General features: G+C 42.2%; 1 protein-coding gene across 1 annotated transcript in view; it reads right to left on the bottom strand.

Moving 5' to 3' along the window:
• Positions 1 to 703: 703 nt before the first annotated feature.
• The window catches only part of MAPK8IP2 (mitogen-activated protein kinase 8 interacting protein 2), an 87,791-nt gene continuing 62,798 nt past the window's right edge, over positions 704 to 25,696 (bottom strand). The window contains exons 8-13 of the mRNA XM_040415756.1: positions 23,861 to 24,030; positions 21,364 to 21,473; positions 13,890 to 14,000; positions 9,279 to 9,349; positions 3,380 to 3,478; positions 704 to 829 (exon numbers count right to left, since the gene is read on the bottom strand). Of these exons, the coding sequence (XP_040271690.1) occupies positions 757 to 829; positions 3,380 to 3,478; positions 9,279 to 9,349; positions 13,890 to 14,000; positions 21,364 to 21,473; positions 23,861 to 24,030 (634 nt within the window). The 3' untranslated portion in view covers positions 704 to 756. The remainder of the gene's footprint in view (positions 830 to 3,379; positions 3,479 to 9,278; positions 9,350 to 13,889; positions 14,001 to 21,363; positions 21,474 to 23,860; positions 24,031 to 25,696) is intronic.

Raw genomic sequence — 25,696 nt, forward strand, 5'->3', positions numbered from 1 at the left:
CTATATAATGGACAATGGTGGTATCCAGGTCTCGTTTGTGAGAAAACGTAACTGAATGATGAACTACAGGTCAACAGAAGTAGTAAAGAAACTGTAGCAAAGAACTGTACATGACCGAAATGCCGTAAGTGTGTTTGACACATGAGCGGTAGGCTTGTCAGATGTAATACATGAGGCAAAGGGACATGCCTGCTCATAGCCAGAGACTGACAGGGCCACTGGTAATGAAAAGATCATCTACGGTGATGTGCTAGGCAGACACTAAGCAGAAAATCAGCAGATCTGTAAGATAAAAGGTGCAGCAGGAAACATGGTTAACTGGAATCGTTTGCATGTTTTGTGTGTGAAAGGGGTTCACACGGGGACTGCAGTCTGCAGTATAAAGCAGGATAACAGTTAACCCAACATGCTCTGCAGTCAGAAGCCAGGAAGGGGTTACTCCGAGATGCTCTACAAACCAGAGCAGGGACTAAGTCATGGTGCTCTACAGTCTGTTGGGGGAGGGGGAGGGATTAACGAGAGGAGGCTTAGAGGCAAGTAACTGCCGTTGGCTTGTAGGAAAGGGGTTATGTATAATCTGTATAATGGAAATTATATAATTCCTACTAAAGATTTGTGGTGGAGGATGTCAGGGTTCATGCAGACTCACTGCTTCTTGTGTCCTGGCTGAATGACGGTGACATTAAATTTGCAAATATATTTATATTCCCAGAAACCCCCTCCCCAATGCCCATTTTAATATCTACAAGCCCCAGATTACTCCAAGTAAATATCTTCTGTGGGACAACTGAATTCCACATGTTCCTGATAGAATTCCTGGAAAGCCCGTCTAAAAAAAAAAAGAAGACAGTGAGATAAATGTCCTCAGAAGCCAAACATAAGGATGTAAAGAGATTAAATGTCTTAACTGTGGTTTGTAGTTTCTCCAAAAACCTTGGGAAAAAGTTATCCCCATCACATTCATCACAATATATCCCCATATGAAATTAAAGGGAGTTTTTCACCAAAAATGACCATTATACACCACAAACATGATGATATCCATTACAATCCCCATATTATAATCTTACCTTTCATATTGCTGTCCATCGCCTATTTTCTCTTAAAAACGCTTTTATTCCATATGCTGATTAGCTTCTGAAGTTGCCCGGGGGCGGCGTTTATACAGCCGGTGCTCATGCCCCACGGCGCTGTTCAAATCAAACCCCTCCCCTTTAACCCTGCTGGCCCGCCCTAGGTTCTTCAGAATCCATACTCCCGTCATTGACAAATCCGGTGCCTGCGCCGTTCAACATAATCCTCGCGCCTGCGCACTCCATTACCCACTATGGGCAGAGGCAGCAGAGCGTTTAATCCGAATGCGCCGGCCTGTACCTCCCGATCTAGCCGGCGAAAGTAAACTGCCGCAAGATCGGGAGGTATGGGCCGGCACATGCGCATTAAATGATCTGCTGCCTCTGCCCATAGTGGGTAATGGAGTGCGCTGGCGCGAGGATTATGTTGAACAGCGCAGGCGCCGGATTTGTCAATGACGGGAGGATGGATTCTGAAGAACCTAGGGTGGGCCAGAGGGGTGAAAGGGGAGGGGTTTGATTTGAACAGCGCCGTGGGGCATGGGCACCGGCTGTATAAACGCCGCCCCCGGGCACCTTCAGAAGCTAGTTAGTATATGGCAGGGCTGGCCAACCTGCGGCTCTCCAGCTATTGTAAAACTACAATTCCCACCATGCCCTGCTGTAGGCTGATAGCTGTAAGCAGTCTAGGCATGCTGGGAGTTGTAGTTTTGCAACAGCTGGAGAGCCGCAGGTTGGCCAGCCCTGGTATATGGAATAAAAGAGAAAATAGGCGATGGACAGCAATATAAAAGGTAAGATTATAATATGGGGAATGTAATGGATATCACCATTTTTGTGGTGTATAATGGTCATTTTTGGTGAAAGGGTTTTTCCAGGATTTTTTTATTTATTATTTTTTTATTCTTCCTCTAGCAGTACCTGTGAAGAGATGTATACTTACCTGCTGCTCCATTTCAGCATTGTGGCTCCCGTGCTGTGTTCATGGCACTTCCAGTCCCTGCCTTTCATCTTCCGCTCCCACAGGGTCATGTGTACCACTGTAGCCATTGACTGGCCTCGTGGTGATGTGTCCCCAAGTGGCACATGACCCAGCAGTGACATGCCACTTAGGGATACTTCACCACTGAGGTCAGTCATTGGGTGCAGCGGTGCATCGGACTCCATCTGTGTAGAAGATGGCAGGCAGAGACCAGAAGGGCGATGAAGACAACCCAGCAGCCAAGGGCTGGAATGGAGCAGCAGGGAGCAGGTTAGGTATACATCTCTTCACAGGTACTACTAGGGGGGTAAGGAATAAAAAAAAAAAACATTCTGGCTAACTCCATTAAAGGGGTTATCCAATCCTATAAAAATCCCCCCCAATAATTATCCCGCTCCCCGCACTGCTCCTGGTCCCCGCACCACCACTGCTGCTTCTCCCCGTGCACGGATAAAAAGATTTGGTGTCGGGGTGGTGGGGGGGGCAGCCAATGGCGGGGACGGGGACGAGCCTCCCTAGCATTGCCTGACATTGGATAACCCTTTTAAGGCTGTGGCTAAACATCGATCTTAGCTGCAACACCCACTGTGTGATTGCAGATTGCACTTTCACTATGGCAACTCGCAGCATAATGAAAGTGAATGGAGTTGGGTGGCTTCTTGCGGGTTACCACGACTGTGAAAGTGCAGTTGCATGAAATCCAGCAAGGTTGGATTTCTTGTGACTATAGTGTTGCAATAGTAGCAGCGCACTAGTTGTGACTTCATTCACTTTTACTATGCTGCAATGTAACATAGAGAAAATGCAATCTGTGATTGTGCAATGGGTGTTGCAGCCAAGATCACAGTGTAGCCTCGGTCTAATTCTTCTTCTTGGATAGCGGCTGGAGACATGGAAATTACTTGTTGCCCTAGTGGCGAACAATGTAGGACCCCTGGTGTATCCACTTGTGTATAGCATATATACAGCAAAATAAGAATTAGGACTTCCAAAGCCATATTGAACTTCTATAGAACCATGGTTTCCTTATCTTGCAGTAAAAAAGGGAATAATCCTGAAATAAAGTTGGAAAAAAATCTGATGTATAAGGGTGGGACTGGATATTTATGTAATGTGGAATATGTACTTTGGCGCCAAAAATTATACTGTCTATGAGCCCAGAGCATCAACTATTATTATGACACCTCCTGTCTGGGGTTTAATGTGCTGAGCGCTGTGCCCTAGGTATTATGTAGGACTATCCCCTACATAATCAATAGTTTCCTCAAAAATGTATTTTTAAATTGTGCATGTATGGTATAAATATCTATAGAATCAAACTCACCCCACACACTCAGCCACTCGCCGCATGGAGTCTTGGGAAACAAAGACATGGCAAGCAAATCGATTCAGAACAGGGTGTTTCGTAATGAAGCCAAAATAACTATGAGAAGAAGTGAAATATACAAAGGTAAGAAGCTCATATATGAAGAGAAAGGGGATCACATGTACTAAAGTGAATCAATTCATTGTCAAAAGGAGAAAAACAGGGAAGACATATTAGTGTGATGGAAACATAAATGTAATAAATGTGTGATATCCAGTAGTAAGATAGACCAGATTGTAGATGAAAGCTTACATATCTTTTAGTACAATATGTATGTATGGTTGGTGAAAAATAGTTTGGACTGAACCGACTGCGATCTTTTAGAAAAAAAAATTACATACTACAGTCATATTGACAACAGTGGCCAAAAGGCTTAGTCTAGAGGTTGTCATGGCCTAAAACGTCAAAGCTGAGTTCAACCCATGGATCAGTAAGTAATTCATTAGGACAATATCTGTCCTTTTGTTGCTGCTCATTACCTAAAGGTCCTTTGAGTAGGCACCACGGCCCAGCCAATATTTGGCCTTTAACCACCTCCGGACCGCTGTACGCACAGACGCGTCCTGGAGGTGGTTGATTCATTCCTCCTGGACGCGCCGGCGCGTCCTCTCGCGAGACGCGAGATTTCCTGTGAACGCGCGCACACAGGCGCGCGCGCTCACAGGAACGGAAGGTAAGAGAGTTGATCTCCAGCCTGCCAGCGGCGATCGTTCGCTGGCAGGCTGGAGATGTGTTTTTTTTAACCCCTAACAGGTATATTAGACGCTGTTTTGATAACAGCGTCTAATATACCTGCTACCTGGTCCTCTGGTGGTCCCCTTTGTTTGGATCGACCACCAGAGGACACAGGTAGCTCAGTAAAGTCCCACCAAGCACTACACTACACTACACCGCCCCCCCCGTCACTTATTAACCCCTTATTAGCCCCTGATCACCCCATATAGACTCCCTGATCACCCCCCTGTCATTGATTACCCCCCTGTCATTGATCACCCTCCTGTCATTGATCACCCCCCTGTAAAGCTCCATTCAGACGTCCGCATGATTTTTACGGATCCACTGATAGATGGATCGGATCCGCAAAACGCATCCGGACGTCTGAATGAAGCCTTACAGGGGCATGATCAATGACTGTGGTGATCACCCCATATAGACTCCCTGATCACCCCCCTGTAAAGCTCCATTCAGATGTCCGCATGATTTTTACGGATGCACTGATAGATGGATCGGATCCGCAAAACGCATCCGGACGTCTGAATGAAGCCTTACAGGGGCATGATCAATGACTGTGGTGATCACCCCATATAGACTCCCTGATCACCCCCCTGTCATTGATTACACCCCTGTCATTGATCAACCCCCTGTAAAGCTCCATTCAGATGTCCGCATGATTTTTACGGATGCACTGATAGATGGATCGGATCCGCAAAACGCATACGGACGTCTGAATGAAGCCTTACAGGGGCGTGATCAATGACTGTGGTGATCACCCCATATAGACTCCCTGATCACCCCCCTGTCATTGATTACACCCCTGTCATTGATTACCCCCCTGTAAAGCTCCATTCAGATGTCCGCATGATTTTTACGGATGCACTGATAGATGGATCGGATCCGCAAAACGCATCCGGACGTCTGAATGAAGCCTTACAGGGGCGTGATCAATGACTGTGGTGATCACCCCATATAGACTCCCTGATTACCCCCCTGTCATTGATTACCCCCCTGTAAAGCTCCATTCAGATGTCCGCATGATTTTTACGGATGCACTGATAGATGGATCGGATCCGCAAAACGCATCCGGACGTCTGAATGAAGCCTTACACGGGCGTGATCAATGACTGTGGTTATCACCCCATATAGACTCCCTGATCACCCCCCTGTCATTGATCACCCCCCTGTCATTGATCACCCCCCTGTCATTGATCACCCCCCTGTCATTGATCACCCCCCTGTCATTGATCAACCCCCCTGTCATTGATCAACCCCCCTGTCATTGATAACCCCCCTGTCATTGATCACCCCTCTGTAAGGCTCCATTCAGATATTTTTTTGGCCCAAGTTAGCGGAATTTTTTTTTTTTTTTCTTACAAAGTCTCATATTCCACTAACTTGTGTCAAAAAATAAAATCTCACATGAACTCACCATACCCCTCACGGAATCCAAATGCGTAAAATTTTTTAGACATTTATATTCCAGACTTCTTCTCACGCTTTAGGGCCCCTAGAATGCCAGGGCAGTATAAATACCCCACATGTGACCCCATTTCGGAAAGAAGACACCCCCAGGTATTCCGTGAGGGGCATATTGAGTCCATGAAAGATTGAAATTTTTGTCCCAAGTTAGCGGAACGGGAGACTTTGTGAGAAAAAAATTAAAAATATCAATTTCCGCTAACTTGTGCCAAAAAAAAAAAATTTCTATGAACTCGCCATGCCCCTCATTTAATACCTTGGGGTGTCTTCTTTCCAAAATGGGGTCACATGTGGGGTATTTATACTGCCCTGGCATTCTAGGGGCCCCAAAGCGTGAGAAGAAGTCTGGTATCCAAATGTCTAAAAATGCCCTCCTAAAAGGAATTTGGGCACCTTTGCGCATCTAGGCTGCAAAAAAGTGTCACACATCTGGTATCGCCGTACTCAGGAGAAGTTGGGGAATGTGTTTTGGGGTGTCATTTTACATATACCCATGCTGGGTGAGAGAAATATCTTGGTCAAATGCCAACTTTGTATAAAAAAAATGGGAAAAGTTGTCTTTTGCCAAGATATTTCTCTCACCCAGCATGGGTATATGTAAAATGACACCCCAAAACACATTCCCCAACTTCTCCTGAATACGGCGATACCACATGTGTGACACTTTTTTGCAGCCTAGGTGGGCAAAGGGGCCCATATTCCAAAGAGCACCTTTCGGATTTCACAGGTCATTTACCTACTTACCACACATTAGGGCCCCTGGAAAATGCCAGGGCAGTATAACTACCCCACAAGTGACCCCATTTTGGAAAGAAGACACCCCAAGGTATTCCGTGAGGGGCATGGCGAGTTCCTAGAATTTTTTATTTTTTGTCACAAGTTAGTGGAAAATGCTTATTTTTTTTTTATTTTTTTTTTCATACAAAGTCTCATATTCCACTAACTTGTGACAAAAAATAAAAACTTCCATGAACTCACTATGCCCATCAGCGAATACCTTGGGGTCTCTTCTTTCCAAAATGGGGTCACTTGTGGGGTAGTTATACTGCCCTGGCATTCTAGGGGCCCAAATGTGTGGTAAGGAGTTTGAAATCAAATTCTGTAAAAAATGACCTGTGAAATCCGAAAGGTGCTCTTTTGAATATGGGCCCCTTTGCCCACCTCGGCTGCAAAAAAGTGTCACACATCTGGTATCTCCGTAATCGGGAGAAGTTGGGGAATGTGTTTTGGGGTGTCATTTTACATATACCCATGCTGGGTGAGAGAAATATCTTGGCAAAAGACAACTTTTCCCATTTTTTTATACAAAGTTGGCATTTGACCAAGATATTTATCTCACCCAGCATGGGTATATGTAAAAAGACACCCCAAAACACATTCCTCAACTTCTCCTGAATACAGAGATACCAGATGTGTGACACTTTTTTGCAGCCTAGGTGGGCAAAGGGGCCCACATTCCAAAGAGCACCTTTCGGATTTCACAGGTCATTTACCTACTTACCACACATTTGGGCCCCTAGAATGCCAGGGCAGTATAACTACCCCACAAGTGACCCCATTTTGGAAAGAAGAGACCCCAAGGTATTCGCTGATGGGCATAGTGAGTTCATGGAAGTTTTTATTTTTTGTCACAAGTTTGTGGAATATGAGACTTTGTATGAAAAAAAAAAAAAAAAAAAAAAAATCATCATTTTCCACTAACTTGTGACAAAAAATAAAAAATTCTAGGAACTCGCCATGCCCCTCACGGAATACCTTGGGGTGTCTTCTTTCCAAAATGGGGTCACTTGTGGGGTAGTTATACTGCCCTGGTATTCTAGGGGCCCAAATGTGTGGTAAGGAGTTTGAAATCAAATTCAGGAAAAAATGAGGAGTGAAATCCGAAAGTTGCTCTTTGGAATATGGGCCCCTTTGCCCACCTAGGCTGCAAAAAAGTGTCACACATCTGGTATCCCCGTACTCAGGAGAAGTTGAGGAATGTGTTTTGGGGTGTCTTTTTACATATACCCATGCTGGGTGAGATAAATATCTTGGTCAAATGACAACTTTGTATAAAAAAATGGGAAAAGTTGTCTTTTGCCAAGATATTTCTCTCACCCAGCATGGGTATATATAAAATGACACCCCAAAACACATTCCCCACCTTCTCCTGAGTACGGAGATACCAGATGTGTGACACTTTTTTGCAGCCTAGGTGGGCAAAGGGGCCCATATTCCAAAGAGCACCTTTCGGATTTCACAGGTCATTTTTTACAGAATTTGATTTCAAACTCCTTACCACACATTTGGGCCCCTAGAATGCCAGGGCAGTATAACTACCCCACAAGTGACCCCATTTTGGAAAGAAGAGACCCCAAGGTATTCGCTGATGGGCATAGTGAGTTCATAGAACTTTTTATTTTTTGTCACAAGTTAGTGGAATATGAGACTTTGTAAGAAAAAAAAATCAAAAAAAAAAATCATCATTTTCCGCTAACTTGTGACAAAAAATAAAAAGTTCTATGAACTCACTATGCCCATCAGCGAATACCTTAGGGTGTGTACTTTCAGAAATGGGGTCATTTGTGGGGTGTTTGTACTGTCTGGCCATTGTAGAACCTCAGGAAACATGACAGGTGCTCAGAAAGTCAGAGCTGCTTCAAAAAGCGGAAATTCACATTTTTGTACCATAGTTTGTAAACGCTATAACTTTTACCCAAACCATTTTTTTTTTACCCAAACATTTTTTTTTTATCAAAGACATGTAGAACTATAAATTTAGAGCAAAATTTCTATATGGATGTCGTTTTTTTTGCAAAACTTTACAACTGAAAGTGAAAAATGTCATTTTTTTGCAAAAAAATCGTTAAATTTCGATTAATAACAAAAAAAGTAAAAATGTCAGCAGCAATGAAATACCACCAAATGAAAGCTCTATTAGTGAGAAGAAAAGGAGGTAAAATTCATTTGGGTGGTAAGTTGCATGACCGAGCAATAAACGGTGAAAGTAGTGTAGGTCAGAAGTGTAAAAAGTGGCCTGGTCTTTCAGGGTGTTTAAGCACTGGGGGCTGAGGTGGTTAAATACTGTAGGTGCAGACCATTTTGTGAACACAATTAAAGGGGTTCTCTGGGATTTACATATTGATGACCTATCCAACCCCCGACACCCCTGTAAATCAGCTGCACTACGTAAGTGCTTAGGCCTCCTCATGGGTCATGTGACGTCACGTTCATGGGGCTGAGCTGCAATACCAAGAACAGCCGCTATACAATGTACAGCTCTGTGCTTGGTGAGCTGTGAGGAGGCCGCAGTGCTCACTGGATAGGTCATCAATATTCCTATTCAGGGTTCTAATTATAGGTTGACTTTTCAGTTTAGCGAAGAAGAAACTCCCAGGACTGTCTGTGTCCAAAATTTTGAAATTAAAATGTCTGTGTCCAAACTTTAGAAAGTCAAATTTCTGTGTCCAAACTTTAGAAAGTCAAATTTCTGTGTCTAAAATTTAGAAAATAAAATGTCTGTTTCCAAACTTTAGAAAGTAAAATGTCTGTGTCCAAACTTTAGAAAGTCAAATTTCTGTGTCCAAAATTTTAAAATTAGCAGGTAAAATGGAGATTTGGATGCAATTTTAGATGTATGTATAGGATGTTGTAATGGTACAGATATTAGATCACTTCTTACCAGCTGTTACGTGGATGACAACCACAGAAAGAAATATTTTTCATTTGGAAAAAGTGACTGCAACGCTCATCCTGCAAAACAATGAAGACAAAGCACCAATGAGAACTACAGTGTGAATAGGTTTTATCTTTGTGGATGAACAACAAAAATATTGTCACAGGTTCACTAGCAGTTAAAGTTAATATCTGAAGACATTGGCGCAGATTTTCTATTACTGTCTAAGACAGTGTAAACTTAGACTTGACAGTGTACAAATAGAGTGGCTGATGCTGGAGGATAAATCTGGAGTGTATTTAGACTGTCTAGTCTAACTTTACACCACAAATTTGTTGGCTTAGTGTACGCCCAAAAATGTGCCAACATATTGGTGCCTTTTTTGGCACAGAATGGAATGTTTTTAAGCCACACCCTTTCTCCCTAAAGCCACACCTCCTTTCCATGAAGTCATGAATAGGCGTGAAAAGTGTCAATTGTCTAAAAGACTTAATAAATATAGTGCAAGATATATACACCAGTTTTTGGTGAGGACTGTGCCAGAAGTCTGGCACATTTTGAATAGTAAATCTTCCCCAATGCCTGTGGTGAAGAATAGTGTTGATCACAAATATTCAAGTCGCGAATATTATTCACAAATACCGGCACTTCGAGAATTTTTGAATATTTAGTATATAGTGATATATATTCGTAATTTCAAATATTCTAGATTTTTATTTTCATCAGTAACCCTGTATCCCTAGCAACCAATAGGAAAGCTGCCTACCCCTTACTATATAAGAACCTCCCCAGCAGCTATTTTCTGTAGTTTTTTAAAGTTCTGAGAGAGACATTGCTGTGCTCTGTGCTTTCCACACTACAGTAGATAGATAGTTAGAAAGCTTATATATATAATACAGATAGTTAGTGGGAGATAGTCAGTGTAGGTTACATCCTGATATAGTGTAGCTGTTGCAGAGCAGGTTGTTAGGTAGTGTGATAGGTTCTACTGTCTATACATATATGCAGACCTGCTAAAATGTGAAGTTTCACGTATTGCGCCAAAATATTCGCATCGTTAGTGCCGATTTGCGCAATCGTGAATATATTGGAGCACTGTAACTGCATATAAAGCCATTTTTTATGTTCTGCCATGCCAACCATTTTCTCCAGTCTCAGGAAACTTCTAGCAGCTTGGAAAATGTAGCAAAAGTGACCCACGCCTGTATTTCGCACGCATTATGCAAATATTACATTGCCGTTTTTTCGCAATTAAGAAAATGATCTCGAATTAGCGAATATATGACGAATATTCGCCCAAATATTCATGAAATATCGTGAATTCGAATATAGCCCCTGCTATGTTCGATGAAGTCAGATATCAGTGGTGAAGTCAGATATCAGCCTTTAAAATCGAGTACAATGCTGGAAATTAAGTACAAGGTGGCCTGACAAAGAATTAAAGACAGAATTCCAGGAAGGTCAAAGTTATATCAGCAACCGGGCAATGTATAGTGATCATCGGGGTATGTTTTTTCATGAGCATGTACAATCCTGCCAGGCAGGGTTGATCGTGCTGACAGGTGCTTTTTAAGCAGCTGCTCATAAGAAAGTAGCCACTAAGGTAGAGATTTATTATCTCCCCCTCACCAGACAAGTGGCTTTAAAAAGTCGTAAGCTGTGTTTTTGTGACTTTTTAAATGCAACGTTTTTGGGGGGAAAAAAGTTGAAACAGCCTCTTTTTATGTAGCCCTCACCACTTTTATAAAAGAGTCTTGGCAAGGGCGGGAAAGGGGCATGACCAACTTCCGAGACAAATTTATCTTTATTTAGACCAGTTTTTTTGGAGCAAATGAAGCTGCCGTATATTTCTGTTTAGGCACACGGACTGTTGAAAGATGATCCTAATTTGTGACAAGGCCCACGCCTCATCATAAATTAGGCACATCCTCTGGCAGCACAGGGGATATCAAGATAAATCCTAATAAATATCCCCCTAAGTGTATATACTACTGTCACTGAGACAGCTGCTCTAATTTAGCTGCTAAATCAAAAGGACCTTGAAGAGGTTTAATAATGGAATGGATTTTATTTTTCTGCCTACTGATCGCAGATGGCGGATAAGCCCATGCTATGGAACTACATTGTTTAAAAACAGCTTTTGTAATTTCCAAGTATCCACTTCATGTCACTGTATGACAGTACATCATCAATGTCTAAAAGAGGGTACTGTAACATCAATGTTACAGTGTCTGAGACAACAAATAAAAAACACATTACCACCTTAAGGTAAGGCTTCTTTCCCACTCGCGTTTTGGGCAGATCCGTCATGGATCTGCAAAAACTGATCCGTTACAATAATACAAAAGCATGCATCCGTCATGAACGGATCCGTTTGTATTATCTGTGACATAGTCAAGACGGATCCGTCATGAACTCCATTGAAAGTCAATGGGAGACGGATCAGTTTTCTATTGTGCCAGATTGTGTCAGAGAAAACGGATCCTTCCCCGTTTGGCTCAGTTTCGTCAAGCAGACAGCAAAACGCTGCAGGCAAACTGATGCATTCTGAGCGGATCCTTTTCCATTCAGAATGCATTAGGGCAAAACTGATCCGTTTTGGACCGCCCATGACGGATCTCACAAACGGAAAGCCAAAACGCGAGTGTGAAAGTAGCCTAACATAACTGCATATGATCGCCCTGATAAAAAGTCACTTTCAGCATGTGCTGTTATATGCTAGAAGAAAAATGCAGGACAGAGCTGTTCCTCAGAAGTTAAAACACTGTGATTTGTTATAAGCATTTGCAGGGTGGGTCAAACGTCGTAGGCAGGCTCGGACTTGCCCACAGGGGAACAGGTGAATCCCCCGGTGGGCCCTTGAGCAAGGTTGGTCCCTAGCCCCTCACCCCTTGCACAAATGGCACAGCACTAAATACAGATAGGCAACGTACAGCATCAGAACTAGCCTATGTTCTTCTTTATGTTCATATAAAAATCAATTATCTTGTAGCATATTGCTGCTGCCTACCAATGTGTGAGCAAATAATATTTGCATGTAGCTTTTTAATGGGCCCTCCAGAACAAATTTTACTAGTGGGCCCAAGGCACCCCAATCTGACACTGGTCGTAGGGCACCCTTCTATTTCAGAAACAAAAGGGAAAATGAAATATCTGAATACCCCAGCAAGTAATGGGTGGGGGGGCCTATTAAAGGGCTACATCTGGAACATGGCAGCCATCTTGAAAGCCACCATATTGGATCAAGGGCAAATTTTTCCATTGGGAAGGGGATCATGTGGAAGGTCATGTTCAAAAGTTATCAACACAGAAAGTTAAAAATTTCAAAGTTCTGTGTTCAGCACCAGGGACAGCACATTTAACATTAAATAGCTGTGTATCACAGAGAATGCTCCTGGTTGTTGTTGAAAACTTTTGAACCACAAGAGATATTGCAAATATGATTGCAGCAATTGATTTCTTAGTAAATTCTGGTCTTCTTTTGTACAATTATTTATAGTACCAATGAAAACTACAAATTGTCCCATGAAAAATCAACCATCACCAAGCTTTGTCAATGATAGAAAAAAAAAGCTATACCACATAAATAATTTTTTTAATGATTTTTATAGAGTAGTAAAAAAAACTGTATAAATTTGATATTTCCCAAATTGTAATGTCCCGCAAAATAAAGCTAACATATCATTAATACTAAACAGCTTGTGGGTTTTTGTGTATCCTCCACCCATCAAAAAATGAATACAAGTTAAAATAAATGAAACCAGTAGAAAGCAAGCCCTTCTTAGGAAACATTCATAATGCATTTGCAGTTTAAGGCCTCTTGCACATAACCATATTTTTTGCACATATCCACATATTTTGCAGACAGCACACTGACCCATTCATTTGTATGGCACCATGCACGTATCCGTATGTTTGCAGATCCGTGTGCTGTTCCACAAATTATAGAACATGCCCTATTCTGGTCCATATTGTGGATGAGAATAGCCCTTTCTATTGATGGGAGTGAGAAAACTACGTAATGCACATAGAAGGTATCTGTATTTTGCATATCTGTTGTTTGTGAACCAAAATACAGACACAGCTGTGTCCAGGAAGTCGAAGGAATTCCTGGTGTATGACATAGTACTGTCATACATCACTCATTGACTCTCATGTTAAAAAAACAACAACAGTGCAACAGCGAATGCATGGTCTGCATCTGCAATGCTCAAGCAGAAGAGCCTCTGTCCTTGCTCCACTACATGGAGCAGCAGTGCAGGGGCAAAATGGCTGGCACGTTCAATCAACAGGACGGGGGGAGTCTCTTGATCAGCAGGGACAGCCCCTCACTACTCAAGCAGGCTGAGTGAGGAACAAATTAGATTCAAAAGAATCGATTTGCTCACCTCTAGTTTTTGACATATGCGCCAGGAGCATTCTTGGCACATATGCAAGGTGAATACACCATTAACTAATACACAGAGCTAGATACATATTTACAGTCTGCCGCAGGAGAGTACCTGAGATAAAGATCATCTGTACAAAATCGAAACACATTACAGTAAATGTTACTATTCACTTGATGCTATCTGTTTCTTACCAAACAGCACATGTGGTCTCTTTCTTCTGTCTTACCTCTGGTCGGTCGTTTCCTCTCAAAATTAGCTTGATGCCACGCAAAGAAATTTCCAGTTCACAGCTAGCAGGCGGCCTCAGGTGCACTGTCAGCTTCCTCGCTGTTGCAATCTGGTTGTGGTATAAGATGATATAGTAAGACCCAGGAGTTTATCATGCAATAAGTATCTAACTGTAAAACTACTACTGTACAGCAGTAGCTAACCTATATGATTGATGTTATGCTCTGATTATACGCCCATTTTACTTCTGAATGTGGATCTTAAATTGTTTGCAAACATTATTTGTTTTTTCAGCACATCAAATTAGTTTTATGCTCATCAGAGAGGCTAGGGATAATACAACAAAGAGGATCAATATTCTCCATCACATCTACCACTTCCACCCTGGCTATGTTCCTTTCAACCGACGCTGAAAGGGTCTTTGACCAGGTCGACCTGGACTTTTTGTCCTGGACTCTCCATCATGTTGGTCTTGGTCCCAATATGCTCAGCAGGATCAGCTCCCTATATTCCCAGCCCTTAGCAGTGGTCAATGTCAATGGTTTCATTTCTGAGTTCTTTCCCATTAAAAGGGGCACCTACCAAAATTGTCCCCTATCATTTTTATTCTCAGTATACAGCCTTTCCTTTGCACATTATTCTATAATCCCAATATCCTAATTGGGCACTCGCTAAGCATGTAACCTGCTAATCTTCCTGTCCAAGCCCCCTAGTTACTTTCTGAACTCTCTCCTAGTTACTTTCTGAACTCTCATAATATACCACATTGTCTAGTTATAAGATCGACTAGTACCCTTCTGTTCTATTTTCTTGTCTTCTTTCACATTGGAACACTTAGGAGTCTATTTAACACCCCAAGTTAATATACTCTATCAGTCAAATTGTTCTCCTCTTCTCCATTCCATTAAAGCACACCCTGATAGTTGGATTTCACATGGTTTAGGTGTGGCATATGTAAAATGAATGTTCTCCAGAGAAGCCTTATCTATTCATATTCCCCAGGTAGTCTTCAAAAAGATTTAGTTGCTTCTCACCAAATTCATCTGGGCCCATAAACCAACCACGAAAGTCTATTCTTCTTAGACCCAAGTCCGCAGGTGGGATTACAGTAGGTCACAAAATATACTGTATAACCCTATTAACCCTCTTATATAATACCTCTCACAGGTTAGTTGATTGGCATAGACATGATGACATAAAAATATGGACTTAATTGGAATCTTCCGTTCCCTCCATTCCTCGTACAGGTATATCCTGGTTGAAGTATCTGCCTGTCAATTGTAAGTTGCATCCTACCATTTCTACTACCCTTAAAGCGCCTCTCAAATTACTCTCTGTGGGTCAACTCTCTTCATGCATGTCTCCTCTGTTCCCAATCCTGAGGATTCTGCTTTGGCCTTAAGTGTTTTTCCCATTTGTATCATGTAGGCCATTGCTGAGTCTTATATTTTATCCAGAAAGGGGGGCGGATCCTGACCGCACATGGAGAAAGAAGTGTGAGAGACAAGCTCCTCCACAGCAGTCCCTGCAAATAGCCTAAAAAACGTTTTCTCTAGCGGAAACATGGTCAAATATGGGAAGGACCGGAGGGGGGAAGCTATAGGTTCGTCACCGGCACATAAAAATGCCTCAGACATCCACAGATTCCTGCAGCAGAAAACCACTAGCTCTCAAGTGCAGCCACCCAAGATGGCACCTGATGACTCAGCTGTAGCTGAAAGTGGAGAGGACTCAGACAAACCCGGCAACTGTATAAGCGAGTGTAGTGAGTCGGATATAGCCACCACGTCTAAAACCTTCTTTAAGACAACTATCATTCAAGCCCTTCGCCCAGTCCTCTCAGATTTATCCAAGATCAAAACATAAATCAAACAGGTGGGGGCTAGAGTGGAAGGGCTAGAAAACACGTACGCGGCCATTATCACTCATTCAGCAGCCATGGAATCACACTCCTCAGACCATCTAGCTTATATTAACAAAGCACTGACCCTAATAGAGGATCAAGAAAATAGAAGCAAAAGGCGTAATATACGCATAAAGGGTCTGCCTGAATCATGGTCGACTGACGCGTTAAAAAAATAATAATTGGCCTTGAGATCTTTGGAGGTCTGCTAGGGGAAGCTGAAGCTCAAGGAGTAACTATTGAACTAATTAATCGCTCCCTGAAACCTAAACCACCACCTAATGAACCTCCGAGGGACATGATCTGTGGCCTCCTCTCGTATGTTGACAGGCTAGGATCCTGGCGGCTGCGAGAGAACAAGCCCCAATAATCTACGCTGACGTGGAGTTGGCGTTTTACCAAGATGTGGCCCGCACAGGTTACTGGATGTACCGCAGTTAAACTTACAAGTTCAGAAGGTTGGCCTTTTTTTCACAGGGCTCATGCAGGTTTTCTCACACTTGCCTACTCATGTTGTTTTATCCTATGTTCCTCTCTTTTGTTCTTTATTTTTTCCCTCTTCCTTGTCCTTTGTACTCGCCCTTTTTTGAAGATATAAATTATGCCTCACCTTGGTGAGGCACATCCGGCATGTCCACATAGAATTAGTGTTTATTACCTGACGACCAGTCAACCTCCTCTTATTCAGAGTCTAGACTAGTAGGTTGACTCCAAACCTTGCCTACTAACTTTTTTAAGACACCACCAGGTTTTGTTTTATGTATCACTTCTTTTTGGGTGAAGGGAGGCATATGGGCGAAATCGCCTGACAGAACTCTTCTAGCTCCCAGGTTCTTATTATATGTATTTGGTTTTCCTCTGTAATGCAATATGGTATGGTATGACGTTTTGCTGATTAGTAGGCTGTTTTGCTAACTGCTGGTTGGGACATTTACTGTCTTTGCTCTCACTTCCACCCCACCCCATCTCGAGAAAACTCGAGCACATACACTCACACACTAAGAGCAGATAATATATATTTGCTTATCAGACTCACTTTCTTGGCTCCCGCACACTCCCCCCAAACCCTACTTACATACCCCCTTAGTGCTTTTTGCATCGTCAACCTTCCCTCCCCCTGGCCACCCTCTCTTCATACATCCCACCGTCTTTCCCTAGATGGACTGCAAAATAACCACTCTTAACGTAAAAGGCTTGAATTCTCCCAATAAAAGAAGCCACATTCTAGTATTACTTCGTAAACTGAAATCTCACATCATCTTTCTACAAGAAACCCATTTCAAAACTAACCGCATCCCGAAACTTCCTAGATCACCTTTCATGCACTGGTTTCATAGTACTAGTACCTCTTCTGCATCCAGAGGGGTGGCAAATGCTATTCACAATTCCATCCCTTCGAAATTGAAACACAATGACGCAGAAGGGAGACTATTACTTGTGAAGGGTGAAATAGGATCACAGATGTACACGCTGGCAAACTTCTATGTTCCCAACCCCGGTCAAGTTGCATGGCTAATCAAAGCATTAGATGTCCTACAGTTGTTTGCAGAGGGCACGGTCATTCTGGGAACAGACTTAAATACTGTCCTAGACCCACACCTTGACTCTTCTACGTCCAAATCTCACATTTCTGCAAGGGTCCTCAGCAAACTCATAGACAAACTGCATGATTTGAAGTTGGCTGATGTATGGAGGCTCTGCAACCCATCCATGAAAGATTATACTTTTCATTCTATTCTCCATAATTCCTTTCAATGCCTGGACTACCTATTTGCCTCTGAGAGTGCCCTATCTCACTTTTCCGTAGCTCAAATAGGTTCAATCACGATCTCAGACCACGCAGCATGCTCTGCGATATGTCATTTATCTCAACTCCCCCGTTGAGAATGGATGTGGCGACTTCACGAATCGCTACTTTGTTCTGACCCCAACCAGAAACATATTAGACAACATATAAACTCGTTCTTTGAGAACAATTTATCGCCCCAAGTCTCGCCCTCATTGCTGTGAGAATCCCATAAGGCTTATATAAGGTGAGTTCTAGTTAAGGTAGGCTCTAGAACCAAAAGAGAGAGACAAAAAGAAATTGATTCGCTGCTAGAGCAAATAGCCTGAGCCGAAAGGATTAATAAATCTTCCTATTCGCAAACGAAGCAGACAGAGCTGACAACACTCAGGCAACAACTCAGGCATATCCTGGATTTGCGACATGCGAAACAGCACCTATACTTTAAACATAAGTTATACGCTCATGGAGATAAAAGAGGAAAGCTGATGTCCTCTCTAATCAAGAAAACAAGAGAAAAAACTTACAGCCACAAAATTAGAGAGAATAAGGGATTAATACAACATACCCAGACAGCTGACATAGCACTAGCTTTTCACTCTGATTATACAGGACTGTATAACTAGTGATGAGCTGCAGGGGCAATATTCGAATTTGTGATATTTCACAAATATTTGGGCGAATATTCGCCATATATTCACGAATTCACGAATTCGTTATCTACAGTCATTATTTTCTTGATTGCGGAAATTGGCAATTGAAAAATTCACAATAAAAATTTGCATTACGAAAATTCGCAATCAACACTACTTCTAAAGTCAAAGATATTGCAGCCTTCTCATTGGCCCACAAGCTAGAAGCAGGGAGGGATCATGTGTACTGATTTAAAAAAATCTCGAATATTCGAAATTACGAATATATATAGCTATATTCTAAATATTCGCAAATTCACTAAGTGCCGATATTTGCGATAAAAATTCGCAATTCGAATATTCGTGATCAACACTATGTATAACCTCCCAACTGCTCCAGTGCCATCTTTCACAACTCACCTCCGAAATTTTTTAAGTTCACTAAATCTTCCCACTATCTCGCCTGATGAGGCCTCTAACTTGTTAACACAGGTCACTACAGACAAACTTAGAGCTATTCTACATAGTTTTCCACCAGGGAAAAGCCCAGGTCCAGACGGCCTTCCACTTATCTATTACAAGAAATTCGAAGACGTTTTATTACCCCACTTAGTATCACTGTGCAATCATCTACTACAGGGTGGCACTGTATTCCTGCAATCACAAGAAGCCCACATCACACTAATCCATAAAACGGGAAAAGACCCTCAACTATGCGGGATCTACCGTCCTATCTCGTTACTAAATCTTGACCTCAAGATATGGGCCAAACTGATAGCTATGCGTATTAGCCCCTTGCTCCCGAGACTGATAGGGAAGGTACAGGCGGGCTTTGTTAAGGGGAGGGAGGGAAGGGATAATACCTGTAAAATGCTACACGTCATTCATTTAGCACACAAACAAAAATTACCTTTAGCTCTTTTAGGAATAGATGTCGAAAAAGCATTTGACAGAGTCAATTGGGCTTTCATGGAAGCCACTCTAAATAAGTTTAACTTTCCCCCAGAATTGATTGCGGCCTTCTTTACGCTTTATAAACAACCCTCAGTGCGCCTCAAAATAAATGGCACATTGTCACCTTCTTTTCAAATAGCCAACGGAACAAGACAGGGTTGCCCCCTTTCACCCTTCCTTTTTTATATTAGTAGTTGAAACTCTTCTCCAGAGCATCAGGTAGAACCCTTCTATTAAAGGCCTCAAAATAGGTCACTCACAACTCAAATGTGTAGCCTTTGCGGATGACTTGCTCTTCCTTCTCTCAAACCCAGCAACAGATCTACCACTCCTCACAAAAATATTGGAAGACTTTGGTCTGATATCCAATTTTAAGGTGAACATGCTAAAATCGGAAATACTTATTATCACCATTCCTGTTAGAGAAGTATCTCAGGTGAAGAATTCCTCTCAGTACCCATGGGTCACAACCTTCCTGAAGTATCTAGGTATCCATATACCGAGTCAGCTTGAAGGGTTGTACAAACTAAACTTTCTCCCCTTTTAACTGAGATTAAATACCTCTTACAGGATTATGATTTCCCCTTTATCTCATGGATGGGTCGCGGAAATCTTCTCAAGACATATATTGTGCCCAAAATACTATATACACTTCTGATTATACCAATACACCTACCAGCCAGCTTCTTTAGCTCTATCAAATCCCTATTCCCCAAATTTGTCTGGAAAGGACGTAGACCCAGGTTACCATACACAAAAAAGCGGGATAATGGAGGTCTGGGTATCCCTGACATAGCCACTTACTATAAAGCCATTCACCTTAACAGATGGTTAGAATTGATTAAGCCTAGTAAACAACTAGATCTAGAGCAGGGATGGCCAACCTGCGGCTCTCCAGCTGTTGCAAAACTACAACTCCCAGCATGCCCAGACAGCCTACAGCTATCAGCCTACAGCAGGGAATTGTGGGAGTTGTGGTTTTACAACAGCTGGAGAGCCGCAGGTTGGCCAGCCCTGATCTAGAGGTTCTGGCACAACTATCACTTAAGTCTGCACTTCAGAAAACTCTTTGGTTGCCGAAGATAGGCACTCTTAGTCGATCTGACATGGACCCGCTACTGAAAGGTACTTGCAAAGTCTGGCTCTCAATAAAGGATGCCCTGACACCCTTCCCCTCTCCATTACTTCCTTCAAGTACACTTCCCATAGCTATCACCAATATTGACTCACCATATTCAGACTTCTGGGAAAAACTCAAAAATATCCCTATCTCAGACCTCTTCCATGCAAACAAGTTGCCATTAGCAGAAAAGCTACAAGATCTCATGCAATATACGCCTATTACCCCACTCCATTTAGCACATTTTAGGAGAGTAGTGGAAAGATTTCTACAAGCTTACTCCCTTGGCAGACAACTCAGTCCATTTGAAACTATGTTAGACTCTGGCCTACTAATGCCACGGAAAGACAGAAAACTTTATTCACTACTTATCACCCCTAGGACTCCCTCTAAACTCGCCCTCATTTCCTCCTGGGAGAGAGAGCTGAACATAACTCTAAAAGATCAAGAGATTTGAACAATTCTACACACATCTCATGGCTTTTCCTCTTGAGTGAGACTACAGGAGAACCATTATAAATTGTTAACCCGGTGGTACAAAACCCCAGAATTTCTCTATGCACACAAGCTATCACCATCAAGGAACTGCTGGAGATGTGAAACACATGCCGGCTCCCTCTCCCATTTCTGGTATGAATGCCCACTTATTTCTAGCAACTGGAATCAGGTCGAGGGGACTATTCGGAAAGTTTGCTCGACCTCTCTCTCCCTCTCATTTGACCAAATCGCCCTAGCAAGGGTAAGCTCTTCTTACTTCCCTTCTAAGAATAATCTAACCACCCATATCTGGCAGCAGCTAAAGCCCTCATTCCTCTTCATTGGCTCAGGGCAGGAACGCTTTGAAGCCAATTTACAAAGGTTTTGCACATTGTTTAGGAGAAATGATAAGGAACAACCATCATTGCTTTGCTCTACATGCCAATTTGAGTACCTAGTTTTGTTGCCAAAACAGAGGTGACAAGTTCCCTTTATACCAGACTGCTTTTCTTTTACATGGTAAATGTTTTCAGAAAAAGAGGATTCTGGTATCCTTTCACCACAGCCTTTTATCCTATGTTGCTGTCACCAGTTACTTACCTTCTGCATGGCTGCACACAGAATACCATTGCCCTGATGATGTGGAACTTCAACAGAACCCAGAAACTGCACATCAAACATCTGGACCCAAGGAGAATTTCCTTTGATTACTGTACAGAAAGTAAAAAAAAATATATAGTACTGTAATAGACATATACTATAGCCAAAAGATGGGCGGCAATTCTAAGATACATAAGCATTTATGCTGTTTCCAACCTGGTGAATTATGTACAGATGGTGCATTCTCCATGTGAATGGATGGCATGTTAGTCTATTTAAGCATTGCATCACAGCATACCACATTATATGCAAAGCCATCCGAATTGCATGAGAATTAGAATGGAATGCTATATAGATAGCATAGTGCGAGGAGGTACAGATGACATTTGCAAAATATGTACATTAAAGGGAACCTGTCATCAACTTTATGCTGCCCATACTAATGGAAGAATAAAGTAGAGACAAGTGAGTTGATTTCAGCGGTCTGTCATTTTGAAATCATCGCAGACTAGGCCTGGAAAAGAGTCACGGCCACCTGAGAAGAGTCATGGTTATCCATGAATTCCTGCTCTCCTTGCCCACCTGCTGATGACTGACAGTCTTCCACCTAGTTTTCTCCCTTTCTCTCTAGAAGAGAACTGCCAATCATCAGCAGATGGGTGAGAGAGCAGGAGATTATGAATAACCATGACTCTCTTCTTGGGTAGATTTGACTCTTTTCAAGGCCTGAGCTGTAATGATTATGATGCTGGTTCTCAGCAACCACCTACTATTAGCTTATGAGTGACACACCGCTGACATCAGCATTTCTGTCACTATTTTATCCTGCCCTCAATAAGGCCAGCATAAAGTTGATGACAGGTTCCCTTTAATGACATTCTATAATAGAAGCATATGAGTATTGTGCTGGCCTAAAGGATGATACAAGAAGTCTACCATTTCTAGGACATAAATGCTTTTCTTGAAACATCTTTTGTGCTACAACATCAAAGAAATCAACAAATTTTAATTTTACATACTGTTTTAAAGGTGCAACTTTCCCCATAAAATGCAATGGTGAAAAATGGTCATGCATAAATGTGATGAGTGACCTCAAAAATTGTCCTTTTAAATGTAGCTTAATGAGTCTAGTTGTAGCAGATAAAATATATTACGGCTTCACTGTCAGTTTTTCATGGCCATTCTGCATCCATTTTCTTTCTATTTGTCCATTTTAATTGCTTCTTTTCATCGTCATTAAAAACTGCTATGAAAACAGATGAATGTCTGGTTTTTTTTGTTTGTTTTTTAGAAAATGCCAACCCTGGCAGTGCCTTCAGAATATATATTATGCATTCCCATAGTGCTCCCAGAATATATAATAGCCACCATATTGCCCCCAGTATCTATAATGGCCCCCTGTAGTGTCCCCAGTGTCTATAATGTTTTCCCATAGTGACCCCAGTATATATAAGACCCCCCACAGTGACTCCTGTATATAAAAGGGTCCCAATAGTACCCTCCAGTATAAATACTGCCTCCAACAGTGCCCTTCAGTATAAATATTGCCCTCAATAGTGCCCTCCATTCTGCTTGGTACGAAAAGTATTTTTATTTCATTTGAATATGAGGGAATGCTTGCTCTGCACTAGAGGGAGCAGGACCTGATGCTGAGAGTGTCAGGTCCTGCTTCCTCTAGTGCAGAGTGAGTGTTCCCTCGCGTTCAAGTGGATGAGGTTTTTTTTTTTTTTTTTTAAACCCTTGAAAGGCACTTTTACCCATTTTTGATGACCGTTAGATGGGTGCATTCCCGTCTAAATGGCTGATAAATATGGGCCTATTGATTTTAAAGGGGTTTCGATATTACTGTGAAAATATCCAAAAATAGGACATGTCCTATTTACTGGAGGTTAAAAAAACACCATGTGAATTGCCCCATAGACTTCTATTGGTTCTGAAAACGGCTGTCACTCGGTTGAAACACAACTAGGCAGGCACAACACAAATAGGCAGGGACAACAGAAGTAGTCGGGGCCAGTAACACTGTAGTGCTGCACAAAATGTCACCCTAACACAACCAAAAACCATAGTTAAGACCCCCCCGGGTCCCTCTGCAGTATTCAACTTTATCACCGTCCTGAGGACGGCGATATAGTTCAATTCAGGAGGTTACCTGCAGCCACCGGCCAGGGGCAAAAGTATCTGATGCCCCTATCATTAATTACTACTGAGAGCATCAGATTGTTAGGTATCCAGCTGGCAGTCATGAGGAGGGCTCTGGTGGCCCACTGGGCAAATTCTCTGTAGGGTCTATGGCCAGTCCACCCCTTCTTCTTCTTGACAAAAATACAGGTCCAGAGGTGGTAACTGCATCTATCACACATTTGTTGAATATGCCGTAAGATGGAAATAACACTTTAAAACATAATTTATGTATGTCTATTCAAGACTGGAGGAATAATATCTGAAAAATAAAAATTGTAGTTTTACAAAACATTTGACTCCTGCAGAACCTTACCAACATTCTCCTTCACTGGACACACAACCTCATGAGCATAAAATGAAGGGAAAATCCCTCGTTCTCCCGTCCTCATGTTATAACCACGACACCATGAACCATCCTCACACTCCACCAGTAATGGGTCATCAACATCTAGCTCAAGCTCATCTTCATGACGAGGAATAAACCTGAATAAGAGAGTCACAGACAGTATCCAAGTAAAAATAATGATTGTCTTTCACAGCATAACTAAATACACTGTTTAAAGAACTGGGGTAAGGGGGGCCCAAGCACCAGGGCCCATGAGCCTTTAGCTATACCCCTGCTGCTGGTTATTTCTATTTTGGGTCAGCTTCTTTATTTTAGAGCTGTGATCTGTGGCTACAGTTTATCTGCTGTATATACAGGAAGTCTGATGTAGTCCGAGACACACCTCCTGTCTTATCATTGGTTCAGGCTGCAGCTCTCTCCCTCCCCCTACAGTTCTCACTCCTTAGATTTGCAGCTGTGTATAAACACAAGTCTCTGCCTGCTGAGCTATGCCTTGTGCACGGTTTTACAGGCTCATCAGGAAGTCAGTGTATGGAGAACTGATTGTTATTACAGCAAGGGCAGAATGATTATAAAGTACAGATTACTAAACCATCAGTGAGAAATAGATGATTATCAGGTAGCTGCCACACATACACTAAGGTAAGTGAGCCAGAAACGGGTTGCCCGCGATAATTAAAAATCTTGGAGAAGCCTCCCAATTGGAAAGAATAAAAAATTATGTTATACTCCAGTGCCATCCCCTGCATCACCGATCTGATCCTCCTGCTTGTTTACACACTGCAGTGGGGATGTGCAGGAATATAGCATGTGACTGCTGCAGCCAATATCACTGGTCTCAGCTGTATAAGACACGATAATGCTGAGGCCATGATTGGCTGCAGTGTTCACACATGGTACAGTCATGGCTGTAAGTGTTGAAACCCCTGAAATTTTTCCAGTAAATGAAGTATTTCTCCCAGAAAATTATTGCAAATACATGTTTTGTTATACATGTTTATTTCCTTTGTGTGTATTGGAACAATAATATAATAATATAATTTCACACAAAACTCCAAAAAAGGAGCCAGACAAATTTACATAATATTTGGTTGCACACCCTTTGGAAGAAATAATTGAAATCAATTGCTTCCTATAACCATAAAGCTTCTTACACCTCTCAACTGGGATTTTACAAACTCATATTTGAAGGATGCCTTCTCCCAACAGTAATTTTAAGATCTCTCCACAGGTGTTCAATGGGATTTAGATCTAGACTCCTTGCTGGCCACTTCAGAACTCTCCAGCGCTTTGTTCAAATCCATTTCTGGGTGCTTCTTGGAGTATGTTTGGGGTCATTGTCCTGCTGGAAGACTGGAAGACCCATGGCCTAGGATGCAAACCCAGCTTCTGACACTGTGCCCTACATTGCGACCCAAAATCCTTTGGTAATCTTCAGATTTCATGATGCCTTGCACACATTCAAGGCACCCAGTGCCAGAGGCAGCAAAACAACCCCAAAACATATTTGAACCTCCACTATATTTGACTGTAGGTACTGTGTTCTTTTTTGTAGACCTTATTCTGTTTTCGGTAAACAGTAGAATGATGTGCTTTACTAAAAAGGTCTATCTTGGTCTCATCTGACCACAAGACGTTTTCTCAGAAGGATTTTGGCTTACTCACATACATTTTGGCAAACTGCAGTCTAGTTTTTTTATGTCTCTGTGTCAGCAGTGGGGTCCTCCTGGATCTCCTGTCATAGTGTGTCATTTCATTCAAATGTCAAAGGACAGTTTGCGCTAACACTCATGCAACCGGAGC

Source organism: Bufo bufo, chromosome 1 (genome assembly GCF_905171765.1).
Source record: "Bufo bufo chromosome 1, aBufBuf1.1, whole genome shotgun sequence".
Classification (NCBI taxonomy): Eukaryota; Metazoa; Chordata; class Amphibia; order Anura; family Bufonidae; genus Bufo; species Bufo bufo.